The sequence below is a fragment of the Triplophysa rosa genome, linkage group LG17, assembly GCF_024868665.1.
Source record: "Triplophysa rosa linkage group LG17, Trosa_1v2, whole genome shotgun sequence".
In the NCBI taxonomy this organism is placed as follows: Eukaryota; Metazoa; Chordata; class Actinopteri; order Cypriniformes; family Nemacheilidae; genus Triplophysa; species Triplophysa rosa.
Genome location: NC_079906.1, coordinates 9100948 through 9128282, shown reverse-complemented (window position 1 = coordinate 9128282; position 27335 = coordinate 9100948). Strand labels below are relative to the sequence as shown.

At 37.3% G+C, this 27335-nt stretch overlaps 2 protein-coding genes across 7 annotated transcripts in view; one reads left to right on the top strand and one right to left on the bottom strand.

Moving 5' to 3' along the window:
* Positions 1-96: 96 nt before the first annotated feature.
* The window catches only part of fahd2a (fumarylacetoacetate hydrolase domain containing 2A), a 37842-nt gene continuing 10603 nt past the window's right edge, over positions 97-27335 (top strand). The window contains exons 1-8 of one of the 4 annotated variants that reach the window (XM_057355881.1): positions 97-223; positions 662-863; positions 1296-1512; positions 1810-1869; positions 2871-3033; positions 3112-3220; positions 3812-3899; positions 9444-10297. In XM_057355881.1, coding sequence (XP_057211864.1) covers positions 694-863; positions 1296-1512; positions 1810-1869; positions 2871-3033; positions 3112-3220; positions 3812-3899; positions 9444-9680 — 1044 coding nt within the window. In that variant the 5' untranslated portion in view covers positions 97-223; positions 662-693 and the 3' untranslated portion in view covers positions 9681-10297. Of the gene's footprint in view, positions 224-600; positions 864-1295; positions 1513-1809; positions 1870-2870; positions 3034-3111; positions 3221-3811; positions 3900-5462; positions 5800-9443; positions 10298-27335 lie in introns of those variants that run through there. The other 3 variants (XM_057355880.1, XM_057355882.1, XM_057355883.1) reach the window with 3 other exon arrangements.
* gpat2 (glycerol-3-phosphate acyltransferase 2, mitochondrial) overlaps positions 7395-27335 on the bottom strand; it is a 50303-nt gene continuing 30362 nt past the window's right edge. For all 3 annotated transcript variants that reach the window (XM_057355876.1, XM_057355877.1, XM_057355878.1), the window contains 14 exons: positions 26054-26153; positions 23984-24169; positions 22638-22736; positions 21281-21363; positions 20272-20390; positions 20105-20175; positions 16930-17194; positions 16430-16572; positions 15664-15741; positions 13463-13588; positions 10588-10708; positions 10378-10446; positions 7885-7940; positions 7395-7670 (listed from right to left, as the gene is read on the bottom strand). In XM_057355876.1, the coding sequence (XP_057211859.1) occupies positions 7557-7670; positions 7885-7940; positions 10378-10446; positions 10588-10708; positions 13463-13588; positions 15664-15741; positions 16430-16572; positions 16930-17194; positions 20105-20175; positions 20272-20390; positions 21281-21363; positions 22638-22736; positions 23984-24169; positions 26054-26153 (1630 nt within the window). In that variant the 3' untranslated portion in view covers positions 7395-7556. The remainder of the gene's footprint in view (positions 7671-7884; positions 7941-10377; positions 10447-10587; positions 10709-13462; positions 13589-15663; positions 15742-16429; positions 16573-16929; positions 17195-20104; positions 20176-20271; positions 20391-21280; positions 21364-22637; positions 22737-23983; positions 24170-26053; positions 26154-27335) is intronic.

Below are 27335 nucleotides of genomic sequence, written 5' to 3'. Positions count from 1 at the left end.
ATCAGATGAGTTCACTCTTTTTGCGAACAACGTAATCGCTACATCTGAGAATTGCCTTTTTAAAAGATAAATCCGTAAAATGAGGCGCACGAGCACTTTCTTCAACTAACGTTACGCAAGCAAAACAGGAAGTGAAGTGATAGTGAGTGGTGACGAGAGCGCGTGAACGGATCAAAGTCCAAAGATTGTGTCATTTTAGTTGGATTATATTGGCATCGTTGCAGTGAGTGGCAGTTTCTATTTCAGACATATACTGTTTGTGTATGCGAGTTTTTTTGTTGTTGATCGAAATCGTGTTTTTGCACCGATAACATGTAGGGTTGAGTTTGTGCGGAGACTCCATACGTGATTTCTTATCTACATTGCCTTGCAAGCGTGATATCGTAGTTTCAACCGATAAGGTTTTCTTAAGCAATCGGCGATTTACTGCTGACCCATTGAAAAAGAAGATAAAAACTGCTGATGCTCTTTGATGTGTTCATTCTCGTCCAATCTTCTTTTCTGTTTAACTGCTGCACCTGTTACCATGCTTGACTTCTGAACTCTTTCACTGCTTATGTCCGTCCGCCTCTTTTTCCTTTTCTCCTTGTCTCTTAATAGATGAGATTGCTGTGTGGCTCACTGCTCAGTTTGAGGAGATTCAATGCTGTGTTCTCTACAGGGACGATAAGAAGAGCCACAAGCTCAGCCACCATGCGACTAGTCCAGTTCTGCCATGTAGGAGACGAGGGGCGTGTCAGGGTCGGGGTGGAGCAAGCAGAAGGTCAGGGGGTCATTGATCTGAAAGCTTTTGACCCCTCCATGCCTTCCACAATGAGAGAGTTTCTAGAGATGGGGAAAAGTGGAATGGACTGCGCTGAGAGGTATGAGAATGAATTGTGACACAAACCACGAAACCTCAAACAGTCACGAACACTACAGTCACATGAAAGAAAAACACATTATGGGGAAATACATATAAAAAATTGCCACTACTTCTGGTCTACTTAAGGTTCTCAAAATGAACACTGGACAGTGTTACTCCAAATTACATTGATATTTATCCGCCTTATCAGCATTGAATTATTCAGAACGATCCCATTCATGTACTACATAATTCACCTAAATAGCAATGAGACCCCATACACTATCTGTGACGGCCTAAGCACGACTGGGGAAAATTGATCTGACCCTGAATAATAGGAATGATTTTTGAGAATGCATGTGCGTCAATGCCTGCTGTAAATTGCAAACATCTGAGAATAACTCATTATTGTAAAAGACACATCTCTAATTCATCTTTGTATTTCTCTTAGGGCTTTGTCCAGCGGTCAGTGTGTCGTGCCACGGTCAGATGTCAGGTTGCTCTCGCCAGTCACTGGCCCAGAGAAGGTGGTGTGTGTGGGTATGAACTACAGAGACCACTGTCTGGAGCAGAACGCCCCGATTCCTAAAGAGCCCATTATTTTCAGCAAGTTCCCCTCCACCATCACTGGTCCTTATGATGACATAATACTACCAGAGGAGAGTACGGTGAGCACTGAAACTTAATACAGTTTCATACAGATTGATGGACTCGCATTAACCAATAACTGACACCAGGTACTATAGAATAACATTTATTTACTCAGCTGAGAGATTTCTTGCACTTAAATGATTCACAATTTTTGCACATTTATATGACTTAAAAATAAGTGATTTCACTTAAGTGTAAAACATGTAAACTCTAGCGACAGCAATATGATGGGTTGGATTCCTTGGGAATGCATGAATTGATATTGTGTTTACCTTGAATTTAATACAAGTTGCTCAAAATGACTACATTCACAGGAAGTGGACTGGGAGGTGGAGTTGGCCTTTGTGATTGGACGAAAAGGAAAGCATATTAAGGTACATGAATAAATACACACTATACTACCATTAAAAATTTGGGTAACATTTTAGTATAGGGACCAATTCTCACTATTAACTAGTTGCTTATTAGATGCCTATTTTTAGCATATTGGCTGTTTATTAGTACTTATAAAGCACATATTCAACATGACCATATTCTACTTCCCTAATCCTACCCAATACCTAAACCTAACAACTACCTTACTAACTATCAATAAGCAACAAATTAGTAGTTTACTGAGGCAAATATCATAGTTAATGGTTTATTAATACCGAGAATTGGACCTTAAAATAAAGTGTGACCAAAATTTGTATTGGTAGTTTTGATGAGTTCTCTATTTTTTTGAATTGTGGGGAAAATATGGAATAACACAATTGTAACTATGGGAATTATGGTGTGACTGAAAGCATCCAAAATAAATTACTTTTTTCCTAGACAATTTTAACAATTAAAAAAAGAATGTGTAAAATCGTACTTTTGCCATTAACTCACCCCGGAAAGCTTTTTTATTTTAACTTATTTATTTATCTACTATTATCTTTATTGTATGTCTCTCATTATGTTGTATATTATTGACCATGCATTTCTAATCAAAGTGCATGAAATAATCAATCAAAATATTTTTTATTTTGTAAATTAGACAACATTTTTGTTTTCCAAGAAGAAATTACTATGTTGTCACAATTATATTTTTGTCTGCAAAAGTAATTTGAAACATTTAAACATGCAACTTCAGATTAAAAGATTTTACACATTCAGTTGATGAGAAACATTGCAGTCAAGTGTTTTAAAACTTTTGTATTGTGAATATATTAATATAAGCTTTGTTATGCATTAAGAAATATTTAATAATAAGTCAATATATCAATAAGCAATATAACAGCTCAAAAGCTAATGAGCATAATAAAACAACAATGAAATGTTACTATTCAGTCACTTTGAAAGTTTGATAATAATATTTGATAACTCCATTAGCAACTAATGTCTTTTCTCTCAGGAGGAAGACGCCCTGTCCTATGTTGCAGGTTTTACAGTAGCTAATGATGTCAGCGCTCGGGATTGGCAGATGAAACGGAACGGGAAGCAGTGGCTGCTGGGTAAAACATTCGACACATTTTGTCCCCTCGGGCCAGCGATCGTCACCACTTCAGCACTGAAAGGTATTTTAAGAGTGGATCACACTCAAGAAACAAGTGGTGTTTGGAAAATAGTGATTAATGTGGCACTTGTTCATACAGATGTTCATCATCTGGGTATCCGCTGTCTGGTGAATGGAGCTGTAGTTCAGGACAGTAACACCAGTCAATTGATCTTTCAGACACAGAAGCTGGTGGCGTGGGTCTCACGGTAAGCAAACCCACTGTGGTTTTAATCTTTTGGGGTCAGAGTAAGCAGAATGTCTGGTTGAAATTTCTCAGAGACAGGAGGTAAAAAAAAAGTTTTAGTTTTGTTGGTTTGTGCTTATTACAGGTAAACAAAAGTTTTATTAAATTAGGGTTGTCAAACGCTTAATCGCATCCAGAATAAACGTTGTGTTTACATAATATATGTCTGTGTACTGTGCATATTATTTTATATTTATAAACACACACATGCATATATTTAAGAAAAATATAAAAATTAATAAACATTTATATATAATTTAAATAATTGGTAAATATTTCCTAAATATACATGTATGTGTTTATAATACAAAATTAAAATATGCACAGTACACATTTCTTTTATTCTGGATGCCATTAATTGTGATTATTCGTTTGACAGCCATATATTAACTCTATATTGTTAAGTATAATATTTTGTTTGCAACATGTTTTTTTTTAGCTGTTTAATCATAAATGTATTATAAATAATTTGTAATGAATTCATTCAGACCATCATTACGATACTCCAATCTTGAAGGTTACTTTCATTTCGTTTCTGCTGTCTTTCCGGCAGGTTTGTGACTCTCTGTCCAGGTGATGTGTTTTTGAGCGGAACACCTCCAGGTGTGGGGGTCTTTAGAAATCCACCTGTCTTTTTAAAGGTGAGCTCTTCTATAGGAAAATGGGATGTATATTTCAACACGGCTGGGTTAACGTCATACCGTACAATCACTGCACCTGGCAATCTGTTGACACCTTTTACAGTCGGGCCAGATTGATGAAAACACAATGAGAGTAGATCTAATCTAGAACCACAGGTTACATGTGACCACCTGTAATGGCTGTGGTGATGTTGTCGTCATAATTTCGGTATTTACACTAAATACAGAAATGAAGGTTTTTGATGGTCAGCAAATTGACACGAGTGCAAACACAGGGACATGTGGCAAACCAAACAGAAGAGTACAGAGATGTAATCAAACCTTTATTGTTCTTCATCTCTACTTCAACCTTACCATTTTTAGCCTCAGAGCTCAATCCAGCTGCTTTGTAGATTTGATCATTCTTTGTGAAAAAATCCTCGTAGTGCTACAGTATCTAACCACATATTTTTGCTGTAGTCATTTTATATTATACGGCTTACAGGTTCTGCAGCAGCTAACTCTCATTTTCAAAACCCACCTTGAGAATTTAGATCCAGGGTTTTGTACATAAAACCCAGAGATATTAAAAAGCGTATTTTTAGAGGACATTTCTTAACAATTCAAGTACAAGTGAGGGATCTATGGTTTATGACATATTAAAGGGACAGTTCACCCCAAAATAAAAATTCTGTCATCATTTACTCACCCTCGAGTTGTTCCAAATCTGTGTAAATTTATTTCTTCCGATGAACCGAGTTCTTGGCCATCACTGACTACATAGTAGGAACAATTACAATGGTAGTCAGTGGTGCCCCAGAACTGTTTGCTTTCCTAAATTATTCAAAATATCTTCTTTTGTGTTCAACAGAACAAAGAAATTTACAAAGTAATTTCTCCTACAATGGTAGTCAATGGTGACCAAGGATTGTTTGGTTACAAGCATTCTTCCAAATATCTTTCTCTGTGTTCATCCAAACAAAGACATTTATACAGCTTTGGAACAACTTTTGAGCAAACGATGAAGTTTTTTTCTTATTAACATCTGGTACCACACGTCATGTACACTGAACACTAGCTTGTTAACTTGACTTTGACATTAATCTTGTGTGATTTTAAATGCAATTTACACAACAGGCAGGTGTTAGATCCTTATGAAAACTGTTGTGTTTTTAGACACAGTTAAATGTGTTTGTTCCACTGAGGTTTGCAAGCAAACGTGTCCCACCGGGTATAGTCACTCGCTATCATTTTCATTGTGTGAGAAGCTAAAATATCGTCACTGTCCTTCCAAAACCGCTTTTTTTAGGAAATGGAAAAACACTGTAGTTTTTAAATGATTAAATGTTGTGTTGTCAAAGTTGACAAGCACTTATTTAATACTTTTAACTTTTATATTTGCAAAACCCAGAGACGAACATAAAGGGTGACTAATAAAAATGATTCATGGCAAAAAATAAATATCACGAAATATGGAGATACGAGGTTTCAGAAGGACAGCAGCGCTATATGTTCTTAACCAAATGATCTAAATGTATTTAAGTCAGTGTACTGTACTAAATATTCTTTAATGATCTGTTACAGAAGGGAGATGTTGTGGAGTGTCAGATTGATGAGATCGGCTCTATAAAGAACAATGTGGTATAACTGGAAGATCTCAAAGTTCCTTGATGAACATCAACCTAAGTGCCTTAATATCTGTAATCATTTTAATAAGCAATCTGTAAAAAAAGTAGCTCTTTTAATTCAAAACTGCACCCTTTTATCAACTACTGCAATATATTTTTTTCTGTGTTCTTTTACATCTATGATTAATCTGTGAATTTGTGAATATAATGTGTTCACCAATTGGCCTTAAAGGGACAGTTCACCCAAAAATGAAAATTCTGTCATCATTTACTCAACCCTAAGTTATTCCAAATCTATATGAATGTCTTTGTTCTGATGGACACCGAGAAAGATATTTGGAAAAATGCTTATAACCAAACAGTTCTTCGACCCCATTGACCACCATAGTAGAAAAAACAAAAAAAACAATTTGTTCTATTGAACACAAAATGAGACATTTTGAAGCTTGTAAGAGTTCTGGGGCACTTTTGACTACCATTGTCATTTTTCCTACTATGGTAGTCAATGGGGTCCAAGAACTGTTTGGTTATAAGCATTCATCCAAATATCTTTGTGTTCAACCAAACAAAGAAATTCATACAGATCTGAAACAGAGTAATTCATGACAGAATTGTCATTTTGGGGTGAACTATCCCTTTAAAAACAGTATACAGAATTCAATCCTATTCTCCAGCAGATGGCATTATTTACCTACAATCCTTATAACCAAACCGTTCTTGGACCCTATTGACTACCAAAGTAGAAAAATTACTATTTTTTGTTCTGTTGAACACAAAATGAGACATTTTGAAGAATGAAAGAGTTCTGGCGCACTTTTAACTACCATTGCCATTGTTCCTACTATGGTAGTCAATGGGGTCCAAGAACTGTTTGGTTACAAGCATTTGTCCAAATATCTTTGTGTTCAACCAAACAAAGACATTTTTACAGATTTACCAGAGAGTAATTCATGATAGAATTGTCATTTTGGGGTGAACTATCCCTTTAAAAACAGTATACAGAATGCAATCCTATTCTCCAGCAGATGGCATTATTTACCTAAATTGTTTACGATAGCCATCCTCATTTCTGTGTAGCTTGAAATAAGCTCGTTTCCCAGAATCGAAATTCAAGTCTTTCAAAATTCTTGTGATGAAAGACTACGTTTCACATATTTCCCATGTGTCTTAGCATGTTCACAAACATAGCAATGAAACCGCTTACTCACTGGAGTCAACCGATGCCCATCGCTTATTTTCAAGGGGAAAAGTGTTGAATATCAAGTGAGATCCCTGACTGCGGTAGATAGCGCTGTTATTTCCCCACCCATCCTGTCTCTTGTTAATCACCCCATTATTTTTCCATTCCTCCGTCCCGTTCATCTCAAGGCACCTCTGTGTTCTCTGAGTTATTGATAGCCGCGTGTGGCGGGTCTATGGGTCGATTCTGTCTCCGGAGAGCTTGTTCAGCACTTCTGCGCTACAGCCGTCTGTTAGTCTTTCTGTTCGAAATGAACATGCCCTCGCTAACAGTATATGTTACCCTGTATAAAGATACTACAAAACGATCTTTCAGCGTGTGAGTCCATTAGAACTGTGATCATGTTGCATGAATGGACACTTTTGCATTATTGTGTCAAGAAATGGGCATAGAGCCGAATTATTCATTTCTAGTGAATAATTCTAATGTATGTTTATGGGAAATGTGCATCATACATCAAGCCATGACACTACAACAGAGTCATTATGAGAAACTTAGTTTAGTTTAACAAAAGAATAAACAATTTCAATAAACAAGAATATACTTTTGGCCTAACACAACTGCTTTCATTTGACCGGCTCTTTATTAACAGAACATTTTCAATCTATTATTCAAAGTCAAATAGTCATTCTCTAAACATTACTTAACCAAAGCTATGCCTTAAAGTCCAATGAACGTAAAACAACATCACAGGCAGAAACTGCTTAAAACCATAGAGGTTTAAACTGGGATTTGGAATTTAAACAGAAGAGCATGCTCAGAAAAGCCTCTGGTTGTATCCCAGTTGAGACCGCCGTCTCTTTTACTCTTCTATTTATACAGAAACTGTGAGAAAAACTGCAAGAGCTTTTCTTTGTTCTCACGCTGAGCGAACAGAGGACCGATGTCTAGATACACATCTTCTCGTGTGTCTTCGATCAACACCTGTAGAAAAGACGTTGTTTATTACCGAGAGGGCAAATTAAGCGTCTTTTATTACAACACCTGCTACATGCTACACTTCACTCTGGCCCATTTATCTGGGTTGCAGTGTTATGTATGGCTTCTGTAGAGGTGCGATACGCACTGGCAGGAAGGTGTGTGTACAGTATATATACAGTAAATCAGGAAGTATAGATGCAGCAGAGAATCAACTTACCCCGAGATCAATAAAGGTACGAAGAGCCATTCTCACCAAGTCAATAGATGAGCTTTCTATAGAACATTCACACAGACATGTTAAATACACACCTCGGGAGTGATCACATGACACAAGTACTTTTGTCTTGAAGTGTTATTTAATAATGCTAAAACAGTTTGATCTCCGGGTTATTAAATATTAAACATGAAGCTATATCACAAGTAACATAATTTGAAAGCCTGTTGAAACCAACTGCTAGATTGAAGGGATATTCCACCCAATAATGAAAATTCTGTCATCATTACTCACCCTCGAGTTGTTCCAAATCTCTATCAATTTCATTGTTCTGATGAACACAGAGAAAGATATTTGGACGAATACATTTAACCAAAAAGTTCTTGGCAACCATTGACTACCACAGTAGGAAAAATGACAAGTGCCCCAGAACTATTTGCTTTCCTACATTCTTCAAAATATCTTCAACAGAACAATGAAATGTATAATGCAAACTTTCCTACTATTGTAGTCAATGGGAAAAAAATGTACACAGATACAGATTGAGAGAGTAAATGATGACAGAACTTTCATTTTTGGGTAACCTGTTCCTTTAATGCTGTGAACTTGAACACAAATAATGTCAATGGTAAGGTTAATAAATACAAACTGATTGTAAAGTGTTACCAAGTTTTTTAAAATAAAAATATTAATCTAGGTCCCAAGACACATCCATCATTAAAGTAATCCAAATAACTAGAGGGTTAATAAATGTCTTCTGAAGCACAGCAATAAACGTATGAGAGAAAACTATTCATATTTTGAGCGAAACTAAAAGCAAAACAAACCTATAAGAGCCAAAGTTCAAATATGGCAACACGTCAATAACTTACAATCTCATTGGTTCAAAATATCAGCTAGTCACGAAACATGCAAGAACCAATGAGATTTTGAGCTATTGCCATGTTGCCATATTTAAATTAACTGAGCCAATAAACCCAAATACCTATCATTTTCTCGTAGATTTTCTTGTTTCGCTTCAGAAGACATTTATTGACCCAGTGGTTCTCAAACTTTTTTTGTTGCAAGGCCACCTTTGTATAAAGTTCATCTCTGTGCGTTCCCCCAAATAATGACTTAAAAAATCTTAAACTTAGAATTTGAATTAAACCAAAAACATATTCAAGTTATACAATGCTGAAACACCAATTCTTTTGGTTGGTGGTCTTATTTTTCTGATGTTTGATTGCACAAAATGTATGATAAATTTCAATATTTCATAAAATGCAACAAAATCTGTGACCCCCAGTTTGAGAATCAGTTTGTTCTTCTTCGAGCTTTAACAAGTTGGAGGCTATTTATATAAAACATCTTGTTGTGTTTATCTGAGGAAAGGGTCATCTGGGATTCCTCTGAAGCCAGTTCATTTACACTGTTAAATAACTGTTAAAGAGGCTTAAATGTTGTTATATAACCAATTTCATAAAATAATCTCTTGTGCTTGCTAACAGCAACATTTTTGCATGCTGTCTCCAATAAGTGCCTGATTTACTACATACAAATCAGATTTCTATATTTTAAAGGTTGGACATGCGGCATCTGTTCAGCATTACACCATCATTGCAATCCAGGCACCTGAAAGGGCTCTTGGATCGACTGCAGGGCTTGTCTGGATATTACATCAATACCCTTTATCATTTTATGAACTACTGCTGCTATGGTCAATAGAAAAAAAACCACCTCTAAAACAACTTTGGTTACACTTTACCGTGAGGTTGTATTTGTTAACATTAGTAAATGCATTAGCTAACATGAACTAACAATGAGCAATATAGTTTTCAGCTTGTATTACTCTTTGTTCATTTTTAGTTTATGTCAATGCAATTATTCATGTTAGATTAACTTAAGTTAACCGTTACAACTTTTGATTGTGAAAATGTATTCGTAAATGATGAAATTAACATGGACTAAGATTAATAAATGCTTTCGAAGTATTGTTCATTGTTAGTTCATGTTAGCTAACGCATTAACTCATACAAACTTATTGTGTTACTATAACTTCTTATTAAATCACAGACAGAAATAGCACTAAATTAATTGTGCCAGACAAAAGATGCAGAATATTGTGAATAAGACACAATCTGAAAAAGCCGATAGCAAGGAAATGAATCATCTGATATACAGCACAGCACTATTTCGGCACCTTTGAACTATAATGTGAGCAGGTTAGTGAATAAAGTCTGTAAATATGGCGACATTGAAGTGAACTCGCTGCCGAGGCGATGGCACATCCTTTAGCCTCGTGATTTACATTTACGCATTTGGCAGACGCTTTTATCCAAAGCGACTTACATTGCATTGTATTATACATTTGTATCAGAGTATGCGCAATCCCCTGGGATCGAACCCATGACCTTGGCATTGCTAGCGCCGTGCTCTAACCACTGAGCCACAGGAAAGCTGTTGGTGGTGATGATGGTGAGTGGAAATGGAGATCGGTGTGTGCGTGCCTCTTACCGTAGTGCACTTTGTCCAGCTGAGCTCTGTTCTTCAAGTGCATGTGTAGTTGGCTCACACAAGCTGTTTCTATGGTAAACAGTTTTTAGATTATAAACACCTTATGAACTCTGCGTGAATAGTAACACGCATACCACGGTGGACACATACGGTAACAGCACTGTTTGGACAGAGGTCAGAGTTTATGTGTGTGTGAGGTCGTGTACTGACCTGTAGTAGGTAAGGGGAGGTAATGAAGGCTTTCTAAAGTCCAGCACAAAGCTCTCAGCTGGACGCTCAGCAAACTACAGAGAAAAAACAGCATTTCTGGGCACTGAGACGGCTGACTCAACTAGAAAGAAGAGAGCGAACGGAGAGAACAGAAGGATGGAGGACAGTTAGACAAGCTGCAAAGAATGCTGTTTTTATTAATTAGACAGTAAACTGGATATTTTTGGTTGTTTTACAGCAGGGTTGTACAAAATTCAGAATTGAACTGAGAATGACCACTAAATTCCAATTCAATTCTTGAATTTGAATTGAGATTGCAAACAGGAAGCTGAATTGCAATTCAAATAGCAGGAAGTAGAATTGGAATTCCATAAAATTCAAAGAATGACACATAATTAAGGTGTATTTAACAATGAAGCTTTACAGTATATATTACATATGATTACAACATGAATTTCATACAGATATTGTTGTATGGACTTCATGTACACAATACTTTATTATTGTACATAGGCCTATTTTGTTTACCACAAATGACCATTAAAAACATACTCTATAAAACAGATCATTAAAATTGTAATAACTTTCAAATTGTGGAAAATGATAGGATAGCACTTCATTTCCCAGATGCCATCCTTTATTGTTCTGGAAAGAAAACCAAAACAGTTTCCCAAACCTAGCTGTACTTGCATGTAAACATCTGGCCATACCTGCTTCCTCTGCACCTGTTGAGAGGATATTTAGTGTTGCAGGCAAGACATTCAGACCAGAACGATGCCGCCTCAATGACAAAACATTTGAGGAACTGTTGACCATTAGATGCAACAACGTTACCCTGTAAAGTACTTTAATAAATGATAATTGCATTTACCAAAACATTGTTTCATTTGGTTACTTTGAAATGAAGATATTGCTAATTATTCAACATTAAGGGAATGTATGCTTAATGTTAGTGTCTGTACTACCATTAGGAAGAAAATTGTATGTTAAACGTATCACATTCTCACTGATATGAATTGCAATGAATTCAATTCCACTTCCTGTAATTCCAATTCAATTCAACATCCTGAAGGGTGGAGTCAATTCAAATTCATTCATTTAATTGAAATTCTGAATTTTGCACAGCCCTGATTTACAGATCAGAATTGAATTCTGTATTATTTTCCCTTAAAAATATGTGCTTTTTTAAATAATTCCTACAATGATATTTACCAGATGGGGAACCCTCTAAGCCCTCAAAGACGGCCAAAACGAAATATTCTAATATATTCTATCTAAATATTTTTTTTAATGAAGTCATCCGTTATAACTTTATTTTAGTAATTCATATATTCAATCTAGATTCAAATTAAGTTTTTGAGAGAAAACCCAAAGTAAAACAAAGGAATAGTTCTGTTCCTGTAATTCTGTCATAATTGTCTCACCTTGCTGTCATTTTAAACCTGTGTGTTTTTCTTCTGCAAAACACAAAATGTTGGTAACCAAAAACCGTTGCTCCCCATTGACTTCTATTGTATGGACACGAAACCAATGCAAGTCAACGAGGACCAACACTTTTCTGTTACCAACATTTTCAAAATATCTTCTTTTGTGTTCTGCAGAAGAAAGAAAGTCATACAGGTTTCTAATGACATGAGGGTGAGTAAATGATGAAAGACTTCATTTTTGGGCATACTATCCCTTTAATAAATCAATAGTAATACTGATGCTTTGTGAAGTACCGCTAACAACATCTAAACAACAGAAAAAAAAACATTCAAAGCTCCCGAACGTATGGTAAAAAGCCCAACAGTTCAATAAAGAAAAACAACAAACCAAAAACAAGCTCTTAAAGCAGTGCTCTAAACCATCACTCCCAGCTGCCGACATGTTCCGTTGAGGCTCTGATCCACCTCAGAATCACACACGACAGCCTCTCTCTCCTCAAAACACACAATATTGACTTTCCCTGCCACTGATTCTTCTCTTTGTGTTGTATTCAGTGCACAGATACTGAGAAATGCCACACCGCAGACAGAGCCTTGCTTCAAGAACAACTGTCGGTCTCAATTTTTTTGCGTTTTTTTTTGGTCCGTCTGTGTGTGTAAATGATAAATGAGGTGTGGTTGTGTGTTTTAGTCTGCGAGTGTTTCATCTTGCTGGAACTTTAGATCTTATAATTGCGTTTCCAGGGATTACGGGAGTACATTGAATCTAGACATATAATATTGATATGAAACAAGAACTAAATGTAATACTTTTGAGACTTCAGTTCATTCTGTACACCGTATATTCATTCCCAGGGATTCGAACCCTCGACTCGTTGTCGTTGCTAATGTCATGTTCTACCGGCTGAACTACAGGAAAGCTACAATAAATATATACAGAATATCCATTTTAAAATTATTTTCAGTTTTTCTGAATTTACTATTTATAGGTATGCGTTTAGGTAAAATGATCATTTTTATTTTATTCTGTGAACTACTAGCAATATTTCTCCCAAATTTCAAATATATTGTTTCTATATCAGAAAATGAAAACTGCATAAACAGGTCAAAATAATGCTCTAAGCATGCTAAAGATGCTCTGGATTTTTTCAGACCTCAAATACTGCAAAGAAAACAAGTTCATATTCACTTTTAAGCAATACAACAGTCATATTTCTACATGTATTTAGGAAAAGTTTACAAATTATTTTCGGATTTGATAACCTTATTTTGAGTCAAAGTCATCCAACAGCAATGTGAAAGACTGACTTTGTCACTCCTGAGGTTTGATTTTGTTGAAATTCAACAGACACTGACGTGAAATGGCCACAATACATCTAGAAATGCGGATTAAACGAACATTTAAATGGGTCTCTTAACTATTTTATGTGTGTTTATGACATTTGTACCTTATACGATTGTGTACCTGGTTCCTCACAGTCTGAATCACTGCTCTGGTTAGGGTTGTCTGAAGCTCTCCATGATAACACACCCTGTCTCTTCATGAAGTCACACATTGGTGTCTCACTCTGAACCTATACACACGCACACACGCACGCACGCACACACACACGCACACGCAAACACAAGTTCACATCTCTAAAGACAAGCACAAACAAACGGCAAATAATCCGTCTGTGGTTGAAATGACCCTTAGACAAACAAAAAACACCAGCTTTGCTCTAAACACCATCAAAGGAAACGCTGAAACTAATCAGTCAACTTTCACCTCTCTGGCTGTTTGCTTCCAAAATCAGTGAGCTGGAAACTACGGAGGCACTTGAAGAGAAATGCACAGAGACGGAGCGGTCAGAGTGCCGGTGAGCACCCCATTTTCCGCTATTAGATTTAGTCTAAAAGGGCTGCTGCATTCTGGGCAATTGAGCAAAAACAGCATTTTGGCCACGTCTCAGTGAATTCAGTTTTTTTTCTTGTGATCTTGATACAGAATTTGCCACTTGGAATTGATTATATGAGGGATTTGAAGACAAAATGGCTTATGGCTGGAATACACTACAAGACTTTTAAAATCTGAACAGAATTTTTTAAAACTAGACATCATACACTTGCAGACTTTTTGAAAGTTTCAGATAGAAACACACTGACTGATCAAATCTGCAGACGGCACAGACTGAAAATCTGGGCAAAAGTCTTGTAGTGTATTTTAGCCTTTAGTGACAAAAGTCCAAAAGCAAGGTCATTTCAGAGATGGAGCAAGTTATTTTAATAAAAACATTACATGCAGAAAACAAGCATGTTATATGTAACAAATAATGTAGATCCAGCCGGTTGTTACCACAGAATAAACCCTGACAGGATGATCAGAACTCGGTATGAATTTACACGGACATAAAAAAACTGATTCATAATATTTTATTTCTTCTTTTATAACAAATGCAAGCTAAACAAGATTGGTTTAATCATTTGTAATTATAATATCGTCTATGTTATTCATTTGGCATATTTATATTTAATTTGTGTCACATTAAACTGCACCGGTCAAGATGACCCAGACCTACTTTTAAACTGGGAATAACAGACATTATGATGTCATGACTAGCCAATCAGAACCAAGTATTCCACAGCCGCTTGTAATAGTAAATCAAAAAAATGACCTGATGTATTCTGCACCATATGGTGAGGAATGTGTTAAAAAGGGAAATAGGTTGAAGTAAATTTGTTCAGTTTTGCTTGAAAATTGAGGCTGCACCTTTGCTCTGGATATTGCCATCGGCCAAAACACATTTCAATGGACCACAAATGAGGTGAAACGCCGGGCAGCAACCGGTCTCTATGATGTAAATGCAGTGACATCCGTCATGAGATTTTTTAAACCTGGTGCTACTAGAAATGTACTGCTTAAAAATATAAATATAATGATACGTAACAGTGACAGTTTACTTTACAATAAGGTGCTATCAGTTAACATTAGTAAATGCATTAGCTAACAATGAACAATTTAGTCTTTCAGCATTTCAGCAATCCTTGTTAATGTTAGTTCATGACAATACAGTTATTCATGTTAGTTCATTGTGCATTAACTAATGTTAACAGTGACACGTTTGATTTTAATAATGTATTAGTAAATGCTGAAATTAACATGAATTAATATTAATAAATGCTGTTTTAGTATTGTTAATTGTTAGTTCATGTTAGCTAATGCATTAACGAATTGTTAACAAATAGCACCTTATTGTAAAGTGTTTCCTACATTTTTCCAAACTATATTATGCATATTTTGCAAACAGATTTGCTGCACACTGATTATGTTTGTTTTCATTTTTGGGTGAACTGTTCCTTTAAAGTGATAGTTCCCCCAAAAACAAAAATTCTGTCATCATTTACTCAGCCTCTTGTCATTTCAAACCTTTATGACTTTCTTTTTTCTGCAGAACACAAAAGAAGATATTCTGAAGAATGTTGTTAACCGGCCCCCATTCACTTGCGTTGGTTTTGCATCCATACAATAGAAGTGAACAGGGGCCAGTGCTGTTCGGTTACCAACTTTCTTCAAAATATCTTCTGAAGTTTGAAATGGCAAGAGGGCGAGTAAATGATGACAGAATTTTCATTTTTCATAATCTACCAAGTTTGTGTATGTGTGTCTTACCTCCTCCATAACAAGAACCCCACATTGCACCAGACAATCCACCGCATCAAGAGCAAACCCGTGAGCTGTCTGACACGGCTGAGAGACAGACAGAGAGACAGAGGAAAGTGAGTAAACACAGACAGACAGGAGGAGAGATAATTAGTTCTACTCGGCTGTTGTGTAGTGTTTTTGTTCTTGTTGACATTTCACAGCCTTTACAAGTGTTTATTTGCTGAGGTAAGTGTAAAATGTGCCGGCAATAATTACACATGCTATTCCTGCCGCTGAAGAACCCTCGAACGGGAAATTCGATTTAAGAGCCATCGAGAGAGAAAAATAAATGGAACAGATGGAGAGCCTCCCATCGATTGGACGGGAGAGAAATGGGGAGAATGTATGAAAAAATAAATGAATTTCGGACTGATTGAAGTGCAAGGAGGCCGTATGAATCACCGCTGTGTGATTGCGAATGTCGTAGTGAGGGCAGTGTCACGTAATGGGACCTTTGACTGTAGCAAAAATAACCAAGAGTTTAAGCTGTTTGACTGACAGACAAAGCGATCAATCGCTGGTTACCAAACGTTCTTCAAAATATCTTCTTTTGTGTTCTGAAGAAGAAAGAAAGTCATACAGGTTTGAAATCACACGAGAGCGAGTAAACGATGAAAGACTTTTCATTTTTGGGTGAACTATCCCTTTAATGGACTGCGGGGGTCTGTGGGTGTACCATCTGAGACCAAAACAACAGCGAGAACATCTGTGGGTGTGTTTGTGTGAGACTCACTGGTATGTATCCAGGTGAAAGTAAATGTGTGAGTTGGAGGATTTTCTCCACCAGCTCGTCTTGGCCGAGAACCACATCAAACTCCTGGTCTCCACCCCCTCCACAGCCTACAACCTCCCTCAGCATGGCTGAAACGGCACATGCTTGACACAAACACACACAGCTTCAGGATTAACACTGTCAACAAACCCTGCTGTGATGCAAACGTGACTCAACCCAAACACAACGGTACCCAGAAGCATCACGCCCATTCAAACCGAGGTGGATTTTCAATGCAGCTTGAATGATTAGTTTATGCAAAAATGTTACATTTTATATATATATATATATAAAAATACAAAAAAGGAGTTCCGTACATTAAGACCACTGGCTGTCCTTTTCAGCTTCAATTTGCCTGGTTTATTTAAAAAAAAAACGAAGTGAGGTAAAACTGTTCCCTCTCAATTATAAAGGTGCATGATGCCCCTTCCAATACCAACTAAACACACACACACACACACCTCCCACAGCCGCGTGTATGAAGATGTGAGTGAGCAGATTGCAGTGTTGGCTCAGTGTGAGCAGGGACTCTGGGTCGGGCCGCAGCACAATGACGGGCTCTCTGGTGGGCGGAGCTGCGGCAATGAGCAGATGTGGGCGGAGCATAGAGAGTGCGTGATGCACGAGTCCCACCAAAGAACCGCCGTAACCCACATCAGTGTTTCTGAATAACACCTCCTCCAACAGCCAACAGATGTCCCTACACAGCGCTGATAAACGTACACCCTGACTGAAAAGGGTGAGAGAGAAAGATGGATTAATAGTTATATCCCATAATAAATCTGAAAGTTCCAGGCCTAAATAATAAATGGTGTGAGGGTGCTTACATCAACAAAGTAACAAACACTTGTTGATCTAAATACGTTTTACAGTGACTATGTCTTCTAGCAGAATGGCACTTATTGAATTTTAAAGGAATAGGTCACTGGAAAATGGAAATGAATCCATAATTTATTTACCCTCAGGCCATCATAGGTGTATATTACTTGGTTTCTTCAGCCAAACACAATCTGAGTGATAATAAATAATGCTCTTGGCTCTGGCTCGTGGTATCTTTGGAATGCCATTTAATAGGGTCTACAATTTTTAAGTGTCAAAAAGCCCACCATCCATCATAAAAGTATGAAAAGAGCCAAAAAAGAACGTCTTTCTCACTCAGGCATAGCATACACAGATCTATGGCATGGACGACTGTTACCTGATGCCAATGTTTACAGTTTGAAAAGTTTGAAAGAAAAATATTTTTAAGCAAAATGAATTACTTTTATGACAGATCAATGCACTTTTTGGAGCATCAAAAATGTGTACCCCATGAAATGGCATTACAAAATAATATTTCGTTATTTCATATAACTGCGTGTTTGGCTTAAGAAAGTCATATACACCTGTGATGGCATGAGGGCAAGTACATTTTGAGAGAATTTTCATTTTTCTGTGAACTATAACTTTAAGAGCCACAATGGTTACTCTATCTGCCTTCACACACTAGTATTTTTAGTCTGATTCAGTGGCCAAAAGAGCAAAAAACTAAAACATATAAACCTGACTGACAAAATTTATTTCAATAGATTTTGCGATAATATAATTTTTATGTGTATTCTTTTGGCCATGATTCAAGATTTTTATGTCACACACAAAGTTATATAGTGTAATAAATGCATAAAACTACATGTCAGAATAAATAGAAACACAAATATTATAGGAATATATAAAAAAACTAATCATTTTATTGTCATTTATTAATAACTGAAACAACTAAATAGTCTTTACTTAGACACAATAACCAAATAACCAAAACAGTAAATCATTTTGATGTCCTCCTTTGGCCTTGACAACATCTTGCATTTTCGTTGGCTTTGTTTTTATATACTTTTCCCACAGTCCCTGTTATTACTGACTGTAATTGGGCATCCAAATAAAAAATGTATCAAAGTAGGCTACTTTACTATTTTTTCAGCCTTTCGGGTAAAACAGTAAATTATCAAATTCATGGACAACAACAATGGACTCAGAAGTCGGGATATCCGTTTCCGGTATACTTGCGTGTCGCCCATTTGGGTATTTCTAAAACGACTTAACATTACCTAAACAACGACCAGGGAAAACCACAATTCTGTCAAAATGTACTTGTAATGAACACTAACGTTAGCCGCTGTAAAACAAACTTTTATTCTACCAATTAAATGAATAATCTCACGTTAAACATTTTCTCTCGCATAGTCCATTATAAGAAATAGCCTAAGGCAACAACGACCAGGGAAAACCAAATTATTAAATAATTTTATCATCCCCAATATCGAACATCAGCATGATATCAGAAACGTTTGATGTTCTTAGTTTGCGCTGCCTTGAGCTGAGCAGTTTCCTTATAATGGATTTCTATGGAGGAGAAAATGCTTAACATGAGATTATTCATCTGTGGAATGAGAGCTCGGTCTTTTGACAACATCTAGTGTTTATTACAGTAAAATCTGACAGAAATGTGGTTTTCCTCGGTTGTTGTTTAGGTATGTTAAGTAAGGGATAATCCACAGATAGCCGTGCGTTAAAGGGTTTTAATTCACGACATGGAGGCCAAGAACCACCCGACGCGAAGCGCATTAAAATCCTTTAACGCACGGCTAGCTGTGGATTATCCCGCTTATACCATGGTCATTTGCCAAGTTAAATCTTTTATTGATGTTTACAGTGAAATTTTTGATCAAACAGGTGAAAATTACAGTGATTTTGTCAGTTAAATTTCAAATGTAATCAAACTTACTGGAGCTACCTGTGCGTTAAAGGGTTTTAATGCACACCTTCCAGCCAATCAGAATCGAGTATTCAAAAATACCATGGTATAACTGGTTTTATTACACTGCTCGTTGAAATGCTTGATTCTGATTGGCCAGGCGCGACATTTGCAGGTTCGTTATTCCCAGATAACAACCGCTCAAAACTAATAACACACGGTAACCCGCATGCAGCAAATCATTTTGACAGGTTTTTTTTGACAAATTAAATATAAACATGACTTTTAATAACATATATGACATTATATTTACAAATTATTAAACCAAATTACCTGTTCGTGACATTTGGACGTTGTTTCTGTTATTGCTTATTTCTGCGATAACAACCGGCTGCCTGTACATTATCCCTTACATAGAAATACCCACATGGGCGATGCAAAAATTAACCGTAAACTGATATCCTGACTTCTGACAACATCAGACGACATCGGAAGTTCGTTACTACGCTTGAGCACAGACTCCATTACATTTTAGCATTAAAGTTCAATTTACTGCCAACTGACACAATGATAATCACGTAGTGACGTGTAGTGTAGTACATACTTAGAAACAAATGTATAGCATAATGCAATGTAAATCGCTTTGGATTAAAGCGTCTGCCAAATGCATATATGTAAATGTAGTGAAAATCTGATATTGTGACAGTATTACAGTATCTGATATTGTAACTATTTTAGACATTTTGTCTTGCATTTGCTATCGCAAAACTGTATTATGTACATGTCATCGTCAATGACAATGTTCTTTATATGGGCATCAGCATACTGTAACCAACATAAAACTAGTACTACTAATAATGTTGTGAAGCGACACCCCAGATAATTTATGTTTTATTTGAACACACCTTGCGATGCTTGTGGAGCAACAAACAGGACACGAGGCTGGTGGACATGACGGCCATACTCTTAGTTGATGCTTAATAAAGAGAAAAGAAAAAGTCGAGCCTCATATATGAAAAGGTGAAAGCCAGCGAGTGATCTGTGAGATTGTGTGCGTGTCAGTCAGACTTACAGTACATCAGATGAAGAGTTAGAGCAATGGTCTGCTGCCTCTCTGCAGGGGTCAGTTCGGGCATGACCGACGGTGGGAGGATCCAGGAAACGTCCTTCTGGCCAAAGATGGAGTCCGTCCTGATATAATAAATCACATTTCAGCATGCCTTCGCCTGTGCAATAAATACACGGAGGGGGGGGGGGGTGTTGCACGCAGAGATATTCGTTCTGCAACAAGCACGGCATTGATCTCAGCATTAAATTTACATTACAGGCTTCAGCAAACCTCCAGCGACTGGCTAACCCTTCGGTTCATTGTTCTCGTTCCCTAACGCGTACAAAAGAAGGCTTTACAACGTTACATTATTGCCAACTGTCAAAATGCAAATGCCAGCTGAGCCCCGCAGGGTTGGGCTTTCATGACGGTGCCTTCCCGCTGCGGATGCTCAGCTTTAAGAACATATAACAATCCCTGAGGCTTGCAGAGCTGCTCTTTGTAGATCTTCCGTCATATTCCAGCTCATTACGAGCTCCGGTCTCAATGACTAACTTCTCCTGAGAACTTCCAGCTATTCTAAAGCTGCCAAGCCTGCCGTGCTTTAGCAGGAATGAGCGCTGTGGCTCTTGAGGTCTGATTCGGCAAACCGGAACCTCGGCGCTGGAGTTGCAAAGGAAGTTCAGATAATGCAATATGTTAAACTGACTGAGGTGAACTGAGAGGCATCATCTATTATCTCCATCCCAGCACCCTTCCTTTATTTCATGGTTATTAGTCCTGTATTTTTCTTGCATTTTACTACACAATACAGCAACTATGAAGCCAGACGACAGGGAAACGTGACAGAAAATGAGGAAATCTACAACGAAGGCTGAACGAGGGAGGAGAGGATGAATGAACGGATCGAAGCAAAGCGCACAAGCTTTTGCGTCTCTGACCATATTGGCCGACGGACGCTGATGTGGGCAGATAAGAAGAGATGGATGAAGAAGAGGATGGATGGGAGTCTGAAGAGAGCCAAACAAGAGACCTTTCATGCAGTACAGCGGACAACAGCAGCTCCTGTAGGGGGTGCCCTCCATCCACACGACACTTTCCACTTTCGCACATCTCCTGTGAGGAAGGAGACAGAGTCTTGAAACTTTGGTAGTGCTCATTTTTAATGGGATAGTTCACCCAAAAATGAAAACTCAACCTCATGGCATTCCAAACCTGTGAAGATAGTTCGAAAAATGTAATCAAAAAACATGGGACCGACTTCTCAAAATATCTTCTTTTGTGTTTCACAGAAGAGTCATGAGCAGGTTTTGAATGACATGAATGTGAATAAATGATGACAGAATTTTTATTTTGGGGTGAACTATCCCTTTAAGCTAAAAACTTAATTTTGCTATTATCAATGTCTTCTCCCTTTATTTGTTAGGTGTCCAAACTAAGTCAAGCCATAATTAATGATCTGATAATATTCATTAAGCAAACTCAAACTAAACCCCAAACCGAAAATTCTGTCATCATTTACTGACCCTCTTGTCATTTCAAAACACAAAAGAAGCTATTTTGAAGAACATTGGTAACCGAAAACAGTTGGTACCCATTCACTTCTATTGTATGGACACAAAACCAATGCAAATCAATGGGGACCAACCGTTTTCTGTTACCAACATTCTGCCAAATATCTTCTTTTGTGTTCTGCAAAAAAAGTCATACAGGTTTAAAATGACAAGAAGGTGAGTAAATGATGAAAGAATTTTCATTCTGAGGTGAACTCTCAGATTTCTGCCATGGTTACCTCCTCATGTGTTTAACCATCCTATGGTGTTTTTCTTGCCACTGTTGCTCTTGGCTTGCTCACTGGGGGTTTTAAGTCCAAACTTTCCCCTTTCCATTTATTTTCTGTAAAGCTGATTTGGAACAATGTGTATTGTAAAAAGCTCTACACAAATAAATGGAACGGAATTGAATTGTTGAAAGCAGGTAAGTGGCGCAAGCCATATTAAAAGCACTGTGTGTTGTTGGCAGTGGTCTTAAAGACAACATTTAATATAATATAATAGCCAAATACTGTTTTTTTTAAAAGCTCATAAAATAATTGTTTCTCAAAAATGTGCATTGGAGGGAAGGGGGTAGAAATAATAGATCTTAACACAAAAATACTGTATTATGTATATGGCTAGTTTATTTTATTTGTTGCACTCAGCATTGTTTACATAATGTCCTTATCCAAACAGACCCCCATTTTCTAATCGTGATCCGCAGGGTTGACAACCACTGCATTAAGGTACTACATTTGTGCGGAATGTTTTTATTTGTTAGTCTATATGTGTGTGTGTTTATGGGTGAACAAGAGAAATGATGCATGTATTGTATTTTTTGTGTGTGAGTCATACCTTCAGAGAGAAAGCCTGTGCAAAATGGATCCTAACACTTCCTCTCTGATCACCCTTTAGCAGCAAGACCACAAACCTCAGAGCAGACATCAGGCCAGTCTGGAGATCACACAAACACATACAAAAATAAAATAAAGTGCTCGCAAATATTGTCCATGCATCCAAACACTCGCGAGCAGATGAAATGACTCAGATCTAATTCGAGAAAACTATTCTCCTCTTCACAACGCTCTAATGGTGAAGACCCATTAGCGCAGAAATTAGTGTCTGTAATCGCTGTAATAACTGGCAACTATTTGAGATGGATGCACACAATAATATGGATTTCTCGTCTCTTTCCTTTTACAAAATGCCGAATGTCTTCCAACTCAGAGCATCGACGTCTGCATTTAAAAAGCGACCAAATCCAAATATCAACAAAAAATAAATCCAGTGTCTGAATTTAATAATGTGATTTGTGCTGCTCATTACCATGTAACGAATCCGTTACACTTCAGAAATAAGACACAAAATCAGATAACAACAATTACTGCGATAAATGTGGGGGTTCCCCCTCGAGCAAAACCCAGCACCGGCCCAGCTAACTAAAATATGTTCAATTTGCTAACATTGCCATTAAGTTATGAAAACATTATTTCTAAATGTTTTAAATGTTCCACTGGCAATGTAAGAATAACATTTTTAGAACGTTTAGCAATAACATACTATAATGTTGAAAAAATGCTCTTTTAAAGTTACTGCAAAAACAACTTTGAAATACTTTTAGAGAACGTTTACCAATGTTCTGAGACCGTTCCCTTATACCTAGGAGGTGCTATGATACGAACGGTTATCAGGGAATTGCTAAGCTGTTGCTAAGGTGTTCAGTGTGCGTTGCTATGTGGTTGCTAGGGTGCTCTGGATAATTGCTTACTGGTCTTAGCTCAAAAAGCCCACCCCCTAGTCTTTATAATAATCTGGTCTATAGATATGCCTCAAGTATCCACTTCAACGCAACTCTATTGGATTATATTGCATGTTTTATCATCACACAAAAGCACACTTATCTTGTGTTTTTAATAGGTCAGCACTAGTTCAATACTTGAGGTTAGGGGTCTGTTCAAAAACCTAATCTTAAGTATAAGCAATAGTAATAGACAGGCTTGCTTTATTAAAAGCCATTGAGCACAAGGCTATGATCATTGTGCTTATGAGTGTTATGATCATTGTGCTTATGAGAGCTGTTATCGGGACATAATCCATTATTGGTTTATTTAATAGCTGTGTGTACAGATGGTGACTCAGGCTTGATGGAGGTCATTATGAGATCCCGCTGAAGTGTGTCTTGTTTGTATTAGGGTCATCACCTGTGGACGTATAAAGTGGCGTGGCAGGCAGTCGTAGGAAACGGCCACTGGCACGATGCTAACGTTGGGCACCAGACCGTCGACGATGGCCTGGCGTACACGAGCGAGCCACTGCCCGCCCTGACCTCCGCCCGCAGAGATGCCCACGCTGAGCCCGGCCCCCTCTCGTAAAAGCTCGCCAATGAACTGTGCAAGACAAAACAGAAACGAAATGACAGATAAAAACGTCAGTGGAAAAACAGAGGGGCTGACAGATGAGGAAGAGATATGGAGCAGAGAGAAAAAATGAAGCGCAATATCTGTAAAATCAGTCCTATAAAAATTGAATTGTAAGCGCGCTGTTAAAGCAGGATGTGTGTTTGAGAGCGAGGAGAGACAGATTAAATGTGCTATAGCAAGAGAGAGAGTGGGAAGTCGACACTTCTGTAGATACAAATGGTACTTTTTTGCAAAGCTTGGATGGAATCTTTTACATGAAGAGGACGAAAATTCAATTCTTATTGAGCTGAGCCTCTAGAAAGCAGTAAAAGGAAAGTGATTACAGACAGGTGCTGTGGAAGCCGAATATCATCAAATGCTAAATCACAGAAACTTAAACATACTCTAAAATCGTTATCCGAGCAGAGGCGGAAGATTATGAAACAATAAAAGCCAACCAAAACCAGTTTTCAGTCAGAAAGGGCAAGTGTGAATTAGGACTTAGGCGATATACCTAAAATTTGATCTTAATATCTTTGCAAATTTTGTTTTCGCTTTCACTCTTATAAAGGAGTCTTTTGCCCCAGTTACATTTACTTTACATTTATGCATTTGACCGATGCTTTTAATGCGACTTGCAGCGCATTTAGTCAATATTTGTCTTTAATGTGTTCCCTGGGATTAAATCCACAGTGACCTACCGAGAGTCAGAAACACATAAAAAACATTTGGATAGAACATTCATAACGTTTAGTGTATAAACACAATAAAAATTGTACACCTAGTGACCACTTACCACTACGTTTATATTAAATGAACACATGAGGTGACGTAAGAATTTGGTTTTCTTTTGTGAAAATCGAACCATTCCCATATCGTATTTTTGGGGGTCTCTTTCGATTGGCTGTTGCCATCTCGATGACTATAAGTTATGTTTTGCACTATTTGGGGGATGTGAAACTGCTTATTTATTAGTGCAGTCTTTGGCACAACCATCTCGATAATATCTAAAATTCAACATTTCGCCCAGCCCTAGTCTGAATACATAAAAGTGTGAATTTGAGAGCTACTACTGTATATGACAGAACGTTCATTTTTGGTTGAACTATTGCTTTAACTCTCTCTCTCTCTCTCTCTCTCACACACACACACAGAACTCTTCCAAATCCATCCAGAGAAGTGTGATAAACCAGGCTTGACAGATTATCTCCTCTGTTACATTTAGAGGCTGCACATATGCACATATCTAATCAGAGCTTTTAATATTAACACATCAGACATTTTTGCAATCAAGATGATGCAGATTTACACCAAATCCTGCGAGAATCATTTACAGGACTGAAAGTCCCACTCGTAGCATCTCAAAGTCGACCTCCTAATAAGACGCTCCTCCAAGACATTCTGATAATGGTATAAATGTGACAGTAAATCTGGAGGCCTGAGGCGTTTATTCTCCTCCTCCGGGCATCGGTGAGGCAGAGTAATGGGTTTGGAGGTGCACGGCTGCACGCTACCTCCCCCAGAAACATCTGCAGTCCGCAGGTGCCCCATCGTCATGGGAACCACAGTGTCCATCAGGAGCGGGTTACTAATGCGGCTCTGAAAACACAGGTGACTCATTCGAATGATGGCCCATTTAAAACCAGTTCCACCACAGATTCTTGAGTAAACGGGTGGTTAAGGAGATTTCCCCCTACCATGTAAAGCACTATATAAATATAACAAATTATTATAACTCTATGCCTACATCATAACGGCTCACGAACGAGGATACAGCAGCAGAGCGCCTGAACTGTTTTTTTTTCTTGTCTTATGGTGTGTGTTGCACTGGAAAGATTCAAGCAGAATAGCACACTCTCTGTGGGGGCTTACAGAGGTCATGACTGGCGAATAGAGGCTGTCCATCTCAGCGTCCCGCTCTGAGCCTGTATCTTTAGGGAGCAGAATGACGCCCAGCCTCTTAAGAATGGACCTGAGAAAAAGTCAAAACATTCTTTTTAAACAGTGAATAACAACAGATTTTTCTAGATGATTTATTCAACAACTGAAATATGAGACTTAATAGTTACGCAAAAGTAAAATTCTGTCATTTATTAACCCTCATGTGGTTTAAAACCTGTATGACTCTTTCTTCAGTGGAACACAAAAGAAGATATTTTGAGAAATGTTTTAGTGGTTTGGTACCAACATTTATCAAAACATCTGAATTTTAATTTTGGGTGACCTATCCCTTTAAGAGGACATTTTTGCAAGCAGATTATTTTAGCTCCTAAACTAAATTATTGTACAATGTTAAGCATTTTTACTTAAAGGTCCAGTGTGTAATTTGTGTAAGGATCTATCGACAGAAATGCAATATAATATACATAACTGTGTCTTTAGAGGTGAATAAAGACCTTACATAATGAAGCGTTATGTTTTTATTACCTTAGAATGAGCTATTTCTATCTACATACACCACAGATCCCCTTACATGGAATTCACCATGTTGTTTCTACAGTAGCCCTAAACGGACAAACTGCTACAGAATGTGTTTTGTAAATACATTATTTCCTTTGGCAAAGAAGCGAAAACGTTCTCAGCTGCCGTAGTGCTTCAAAAGGGAGGGGTGGAGTGAGCCGTTGGTTGCAATTTGCAATCTCACCACTAGATACCGCTAAATTTCATGCACTAGACCTTTAAACAAAAAACTACTGAATTTTGCATGAACATTTTCATTATACCTTAAAATCAAACACTTTGTATGTTAATGACATCTTATACGTCTGCCTAACCTCTTAATCAGCTTTTTCACAATATCATTTATAAAGTTAATGATATGGATGTTAAAGTGATAGTTCACCCAAAAATAAAAATTCTGTCATCATTTACTCAGCCTCTTGTCACTTTAAACCTGAAGGACTTTCTTCTGCAGAACACAAAAGAAGATATTTTGAAGAAGATATTTTGAAGAAAGAAAGTCATGAAGGTTTGAAATGACTGATAAAAATGAGTAAATGATGACAGAATTTTCATTTTTGGGGGAACTATCACTTTAATCTGTTCAATGTAATGCTACAACCATTAATTTATATTTAAAAAAGAAAATATGTGGTCTTTAAATAACTAAAATAACAGAGTCGTTTGTTTCAACAAAAATAAATAGAATATTAAT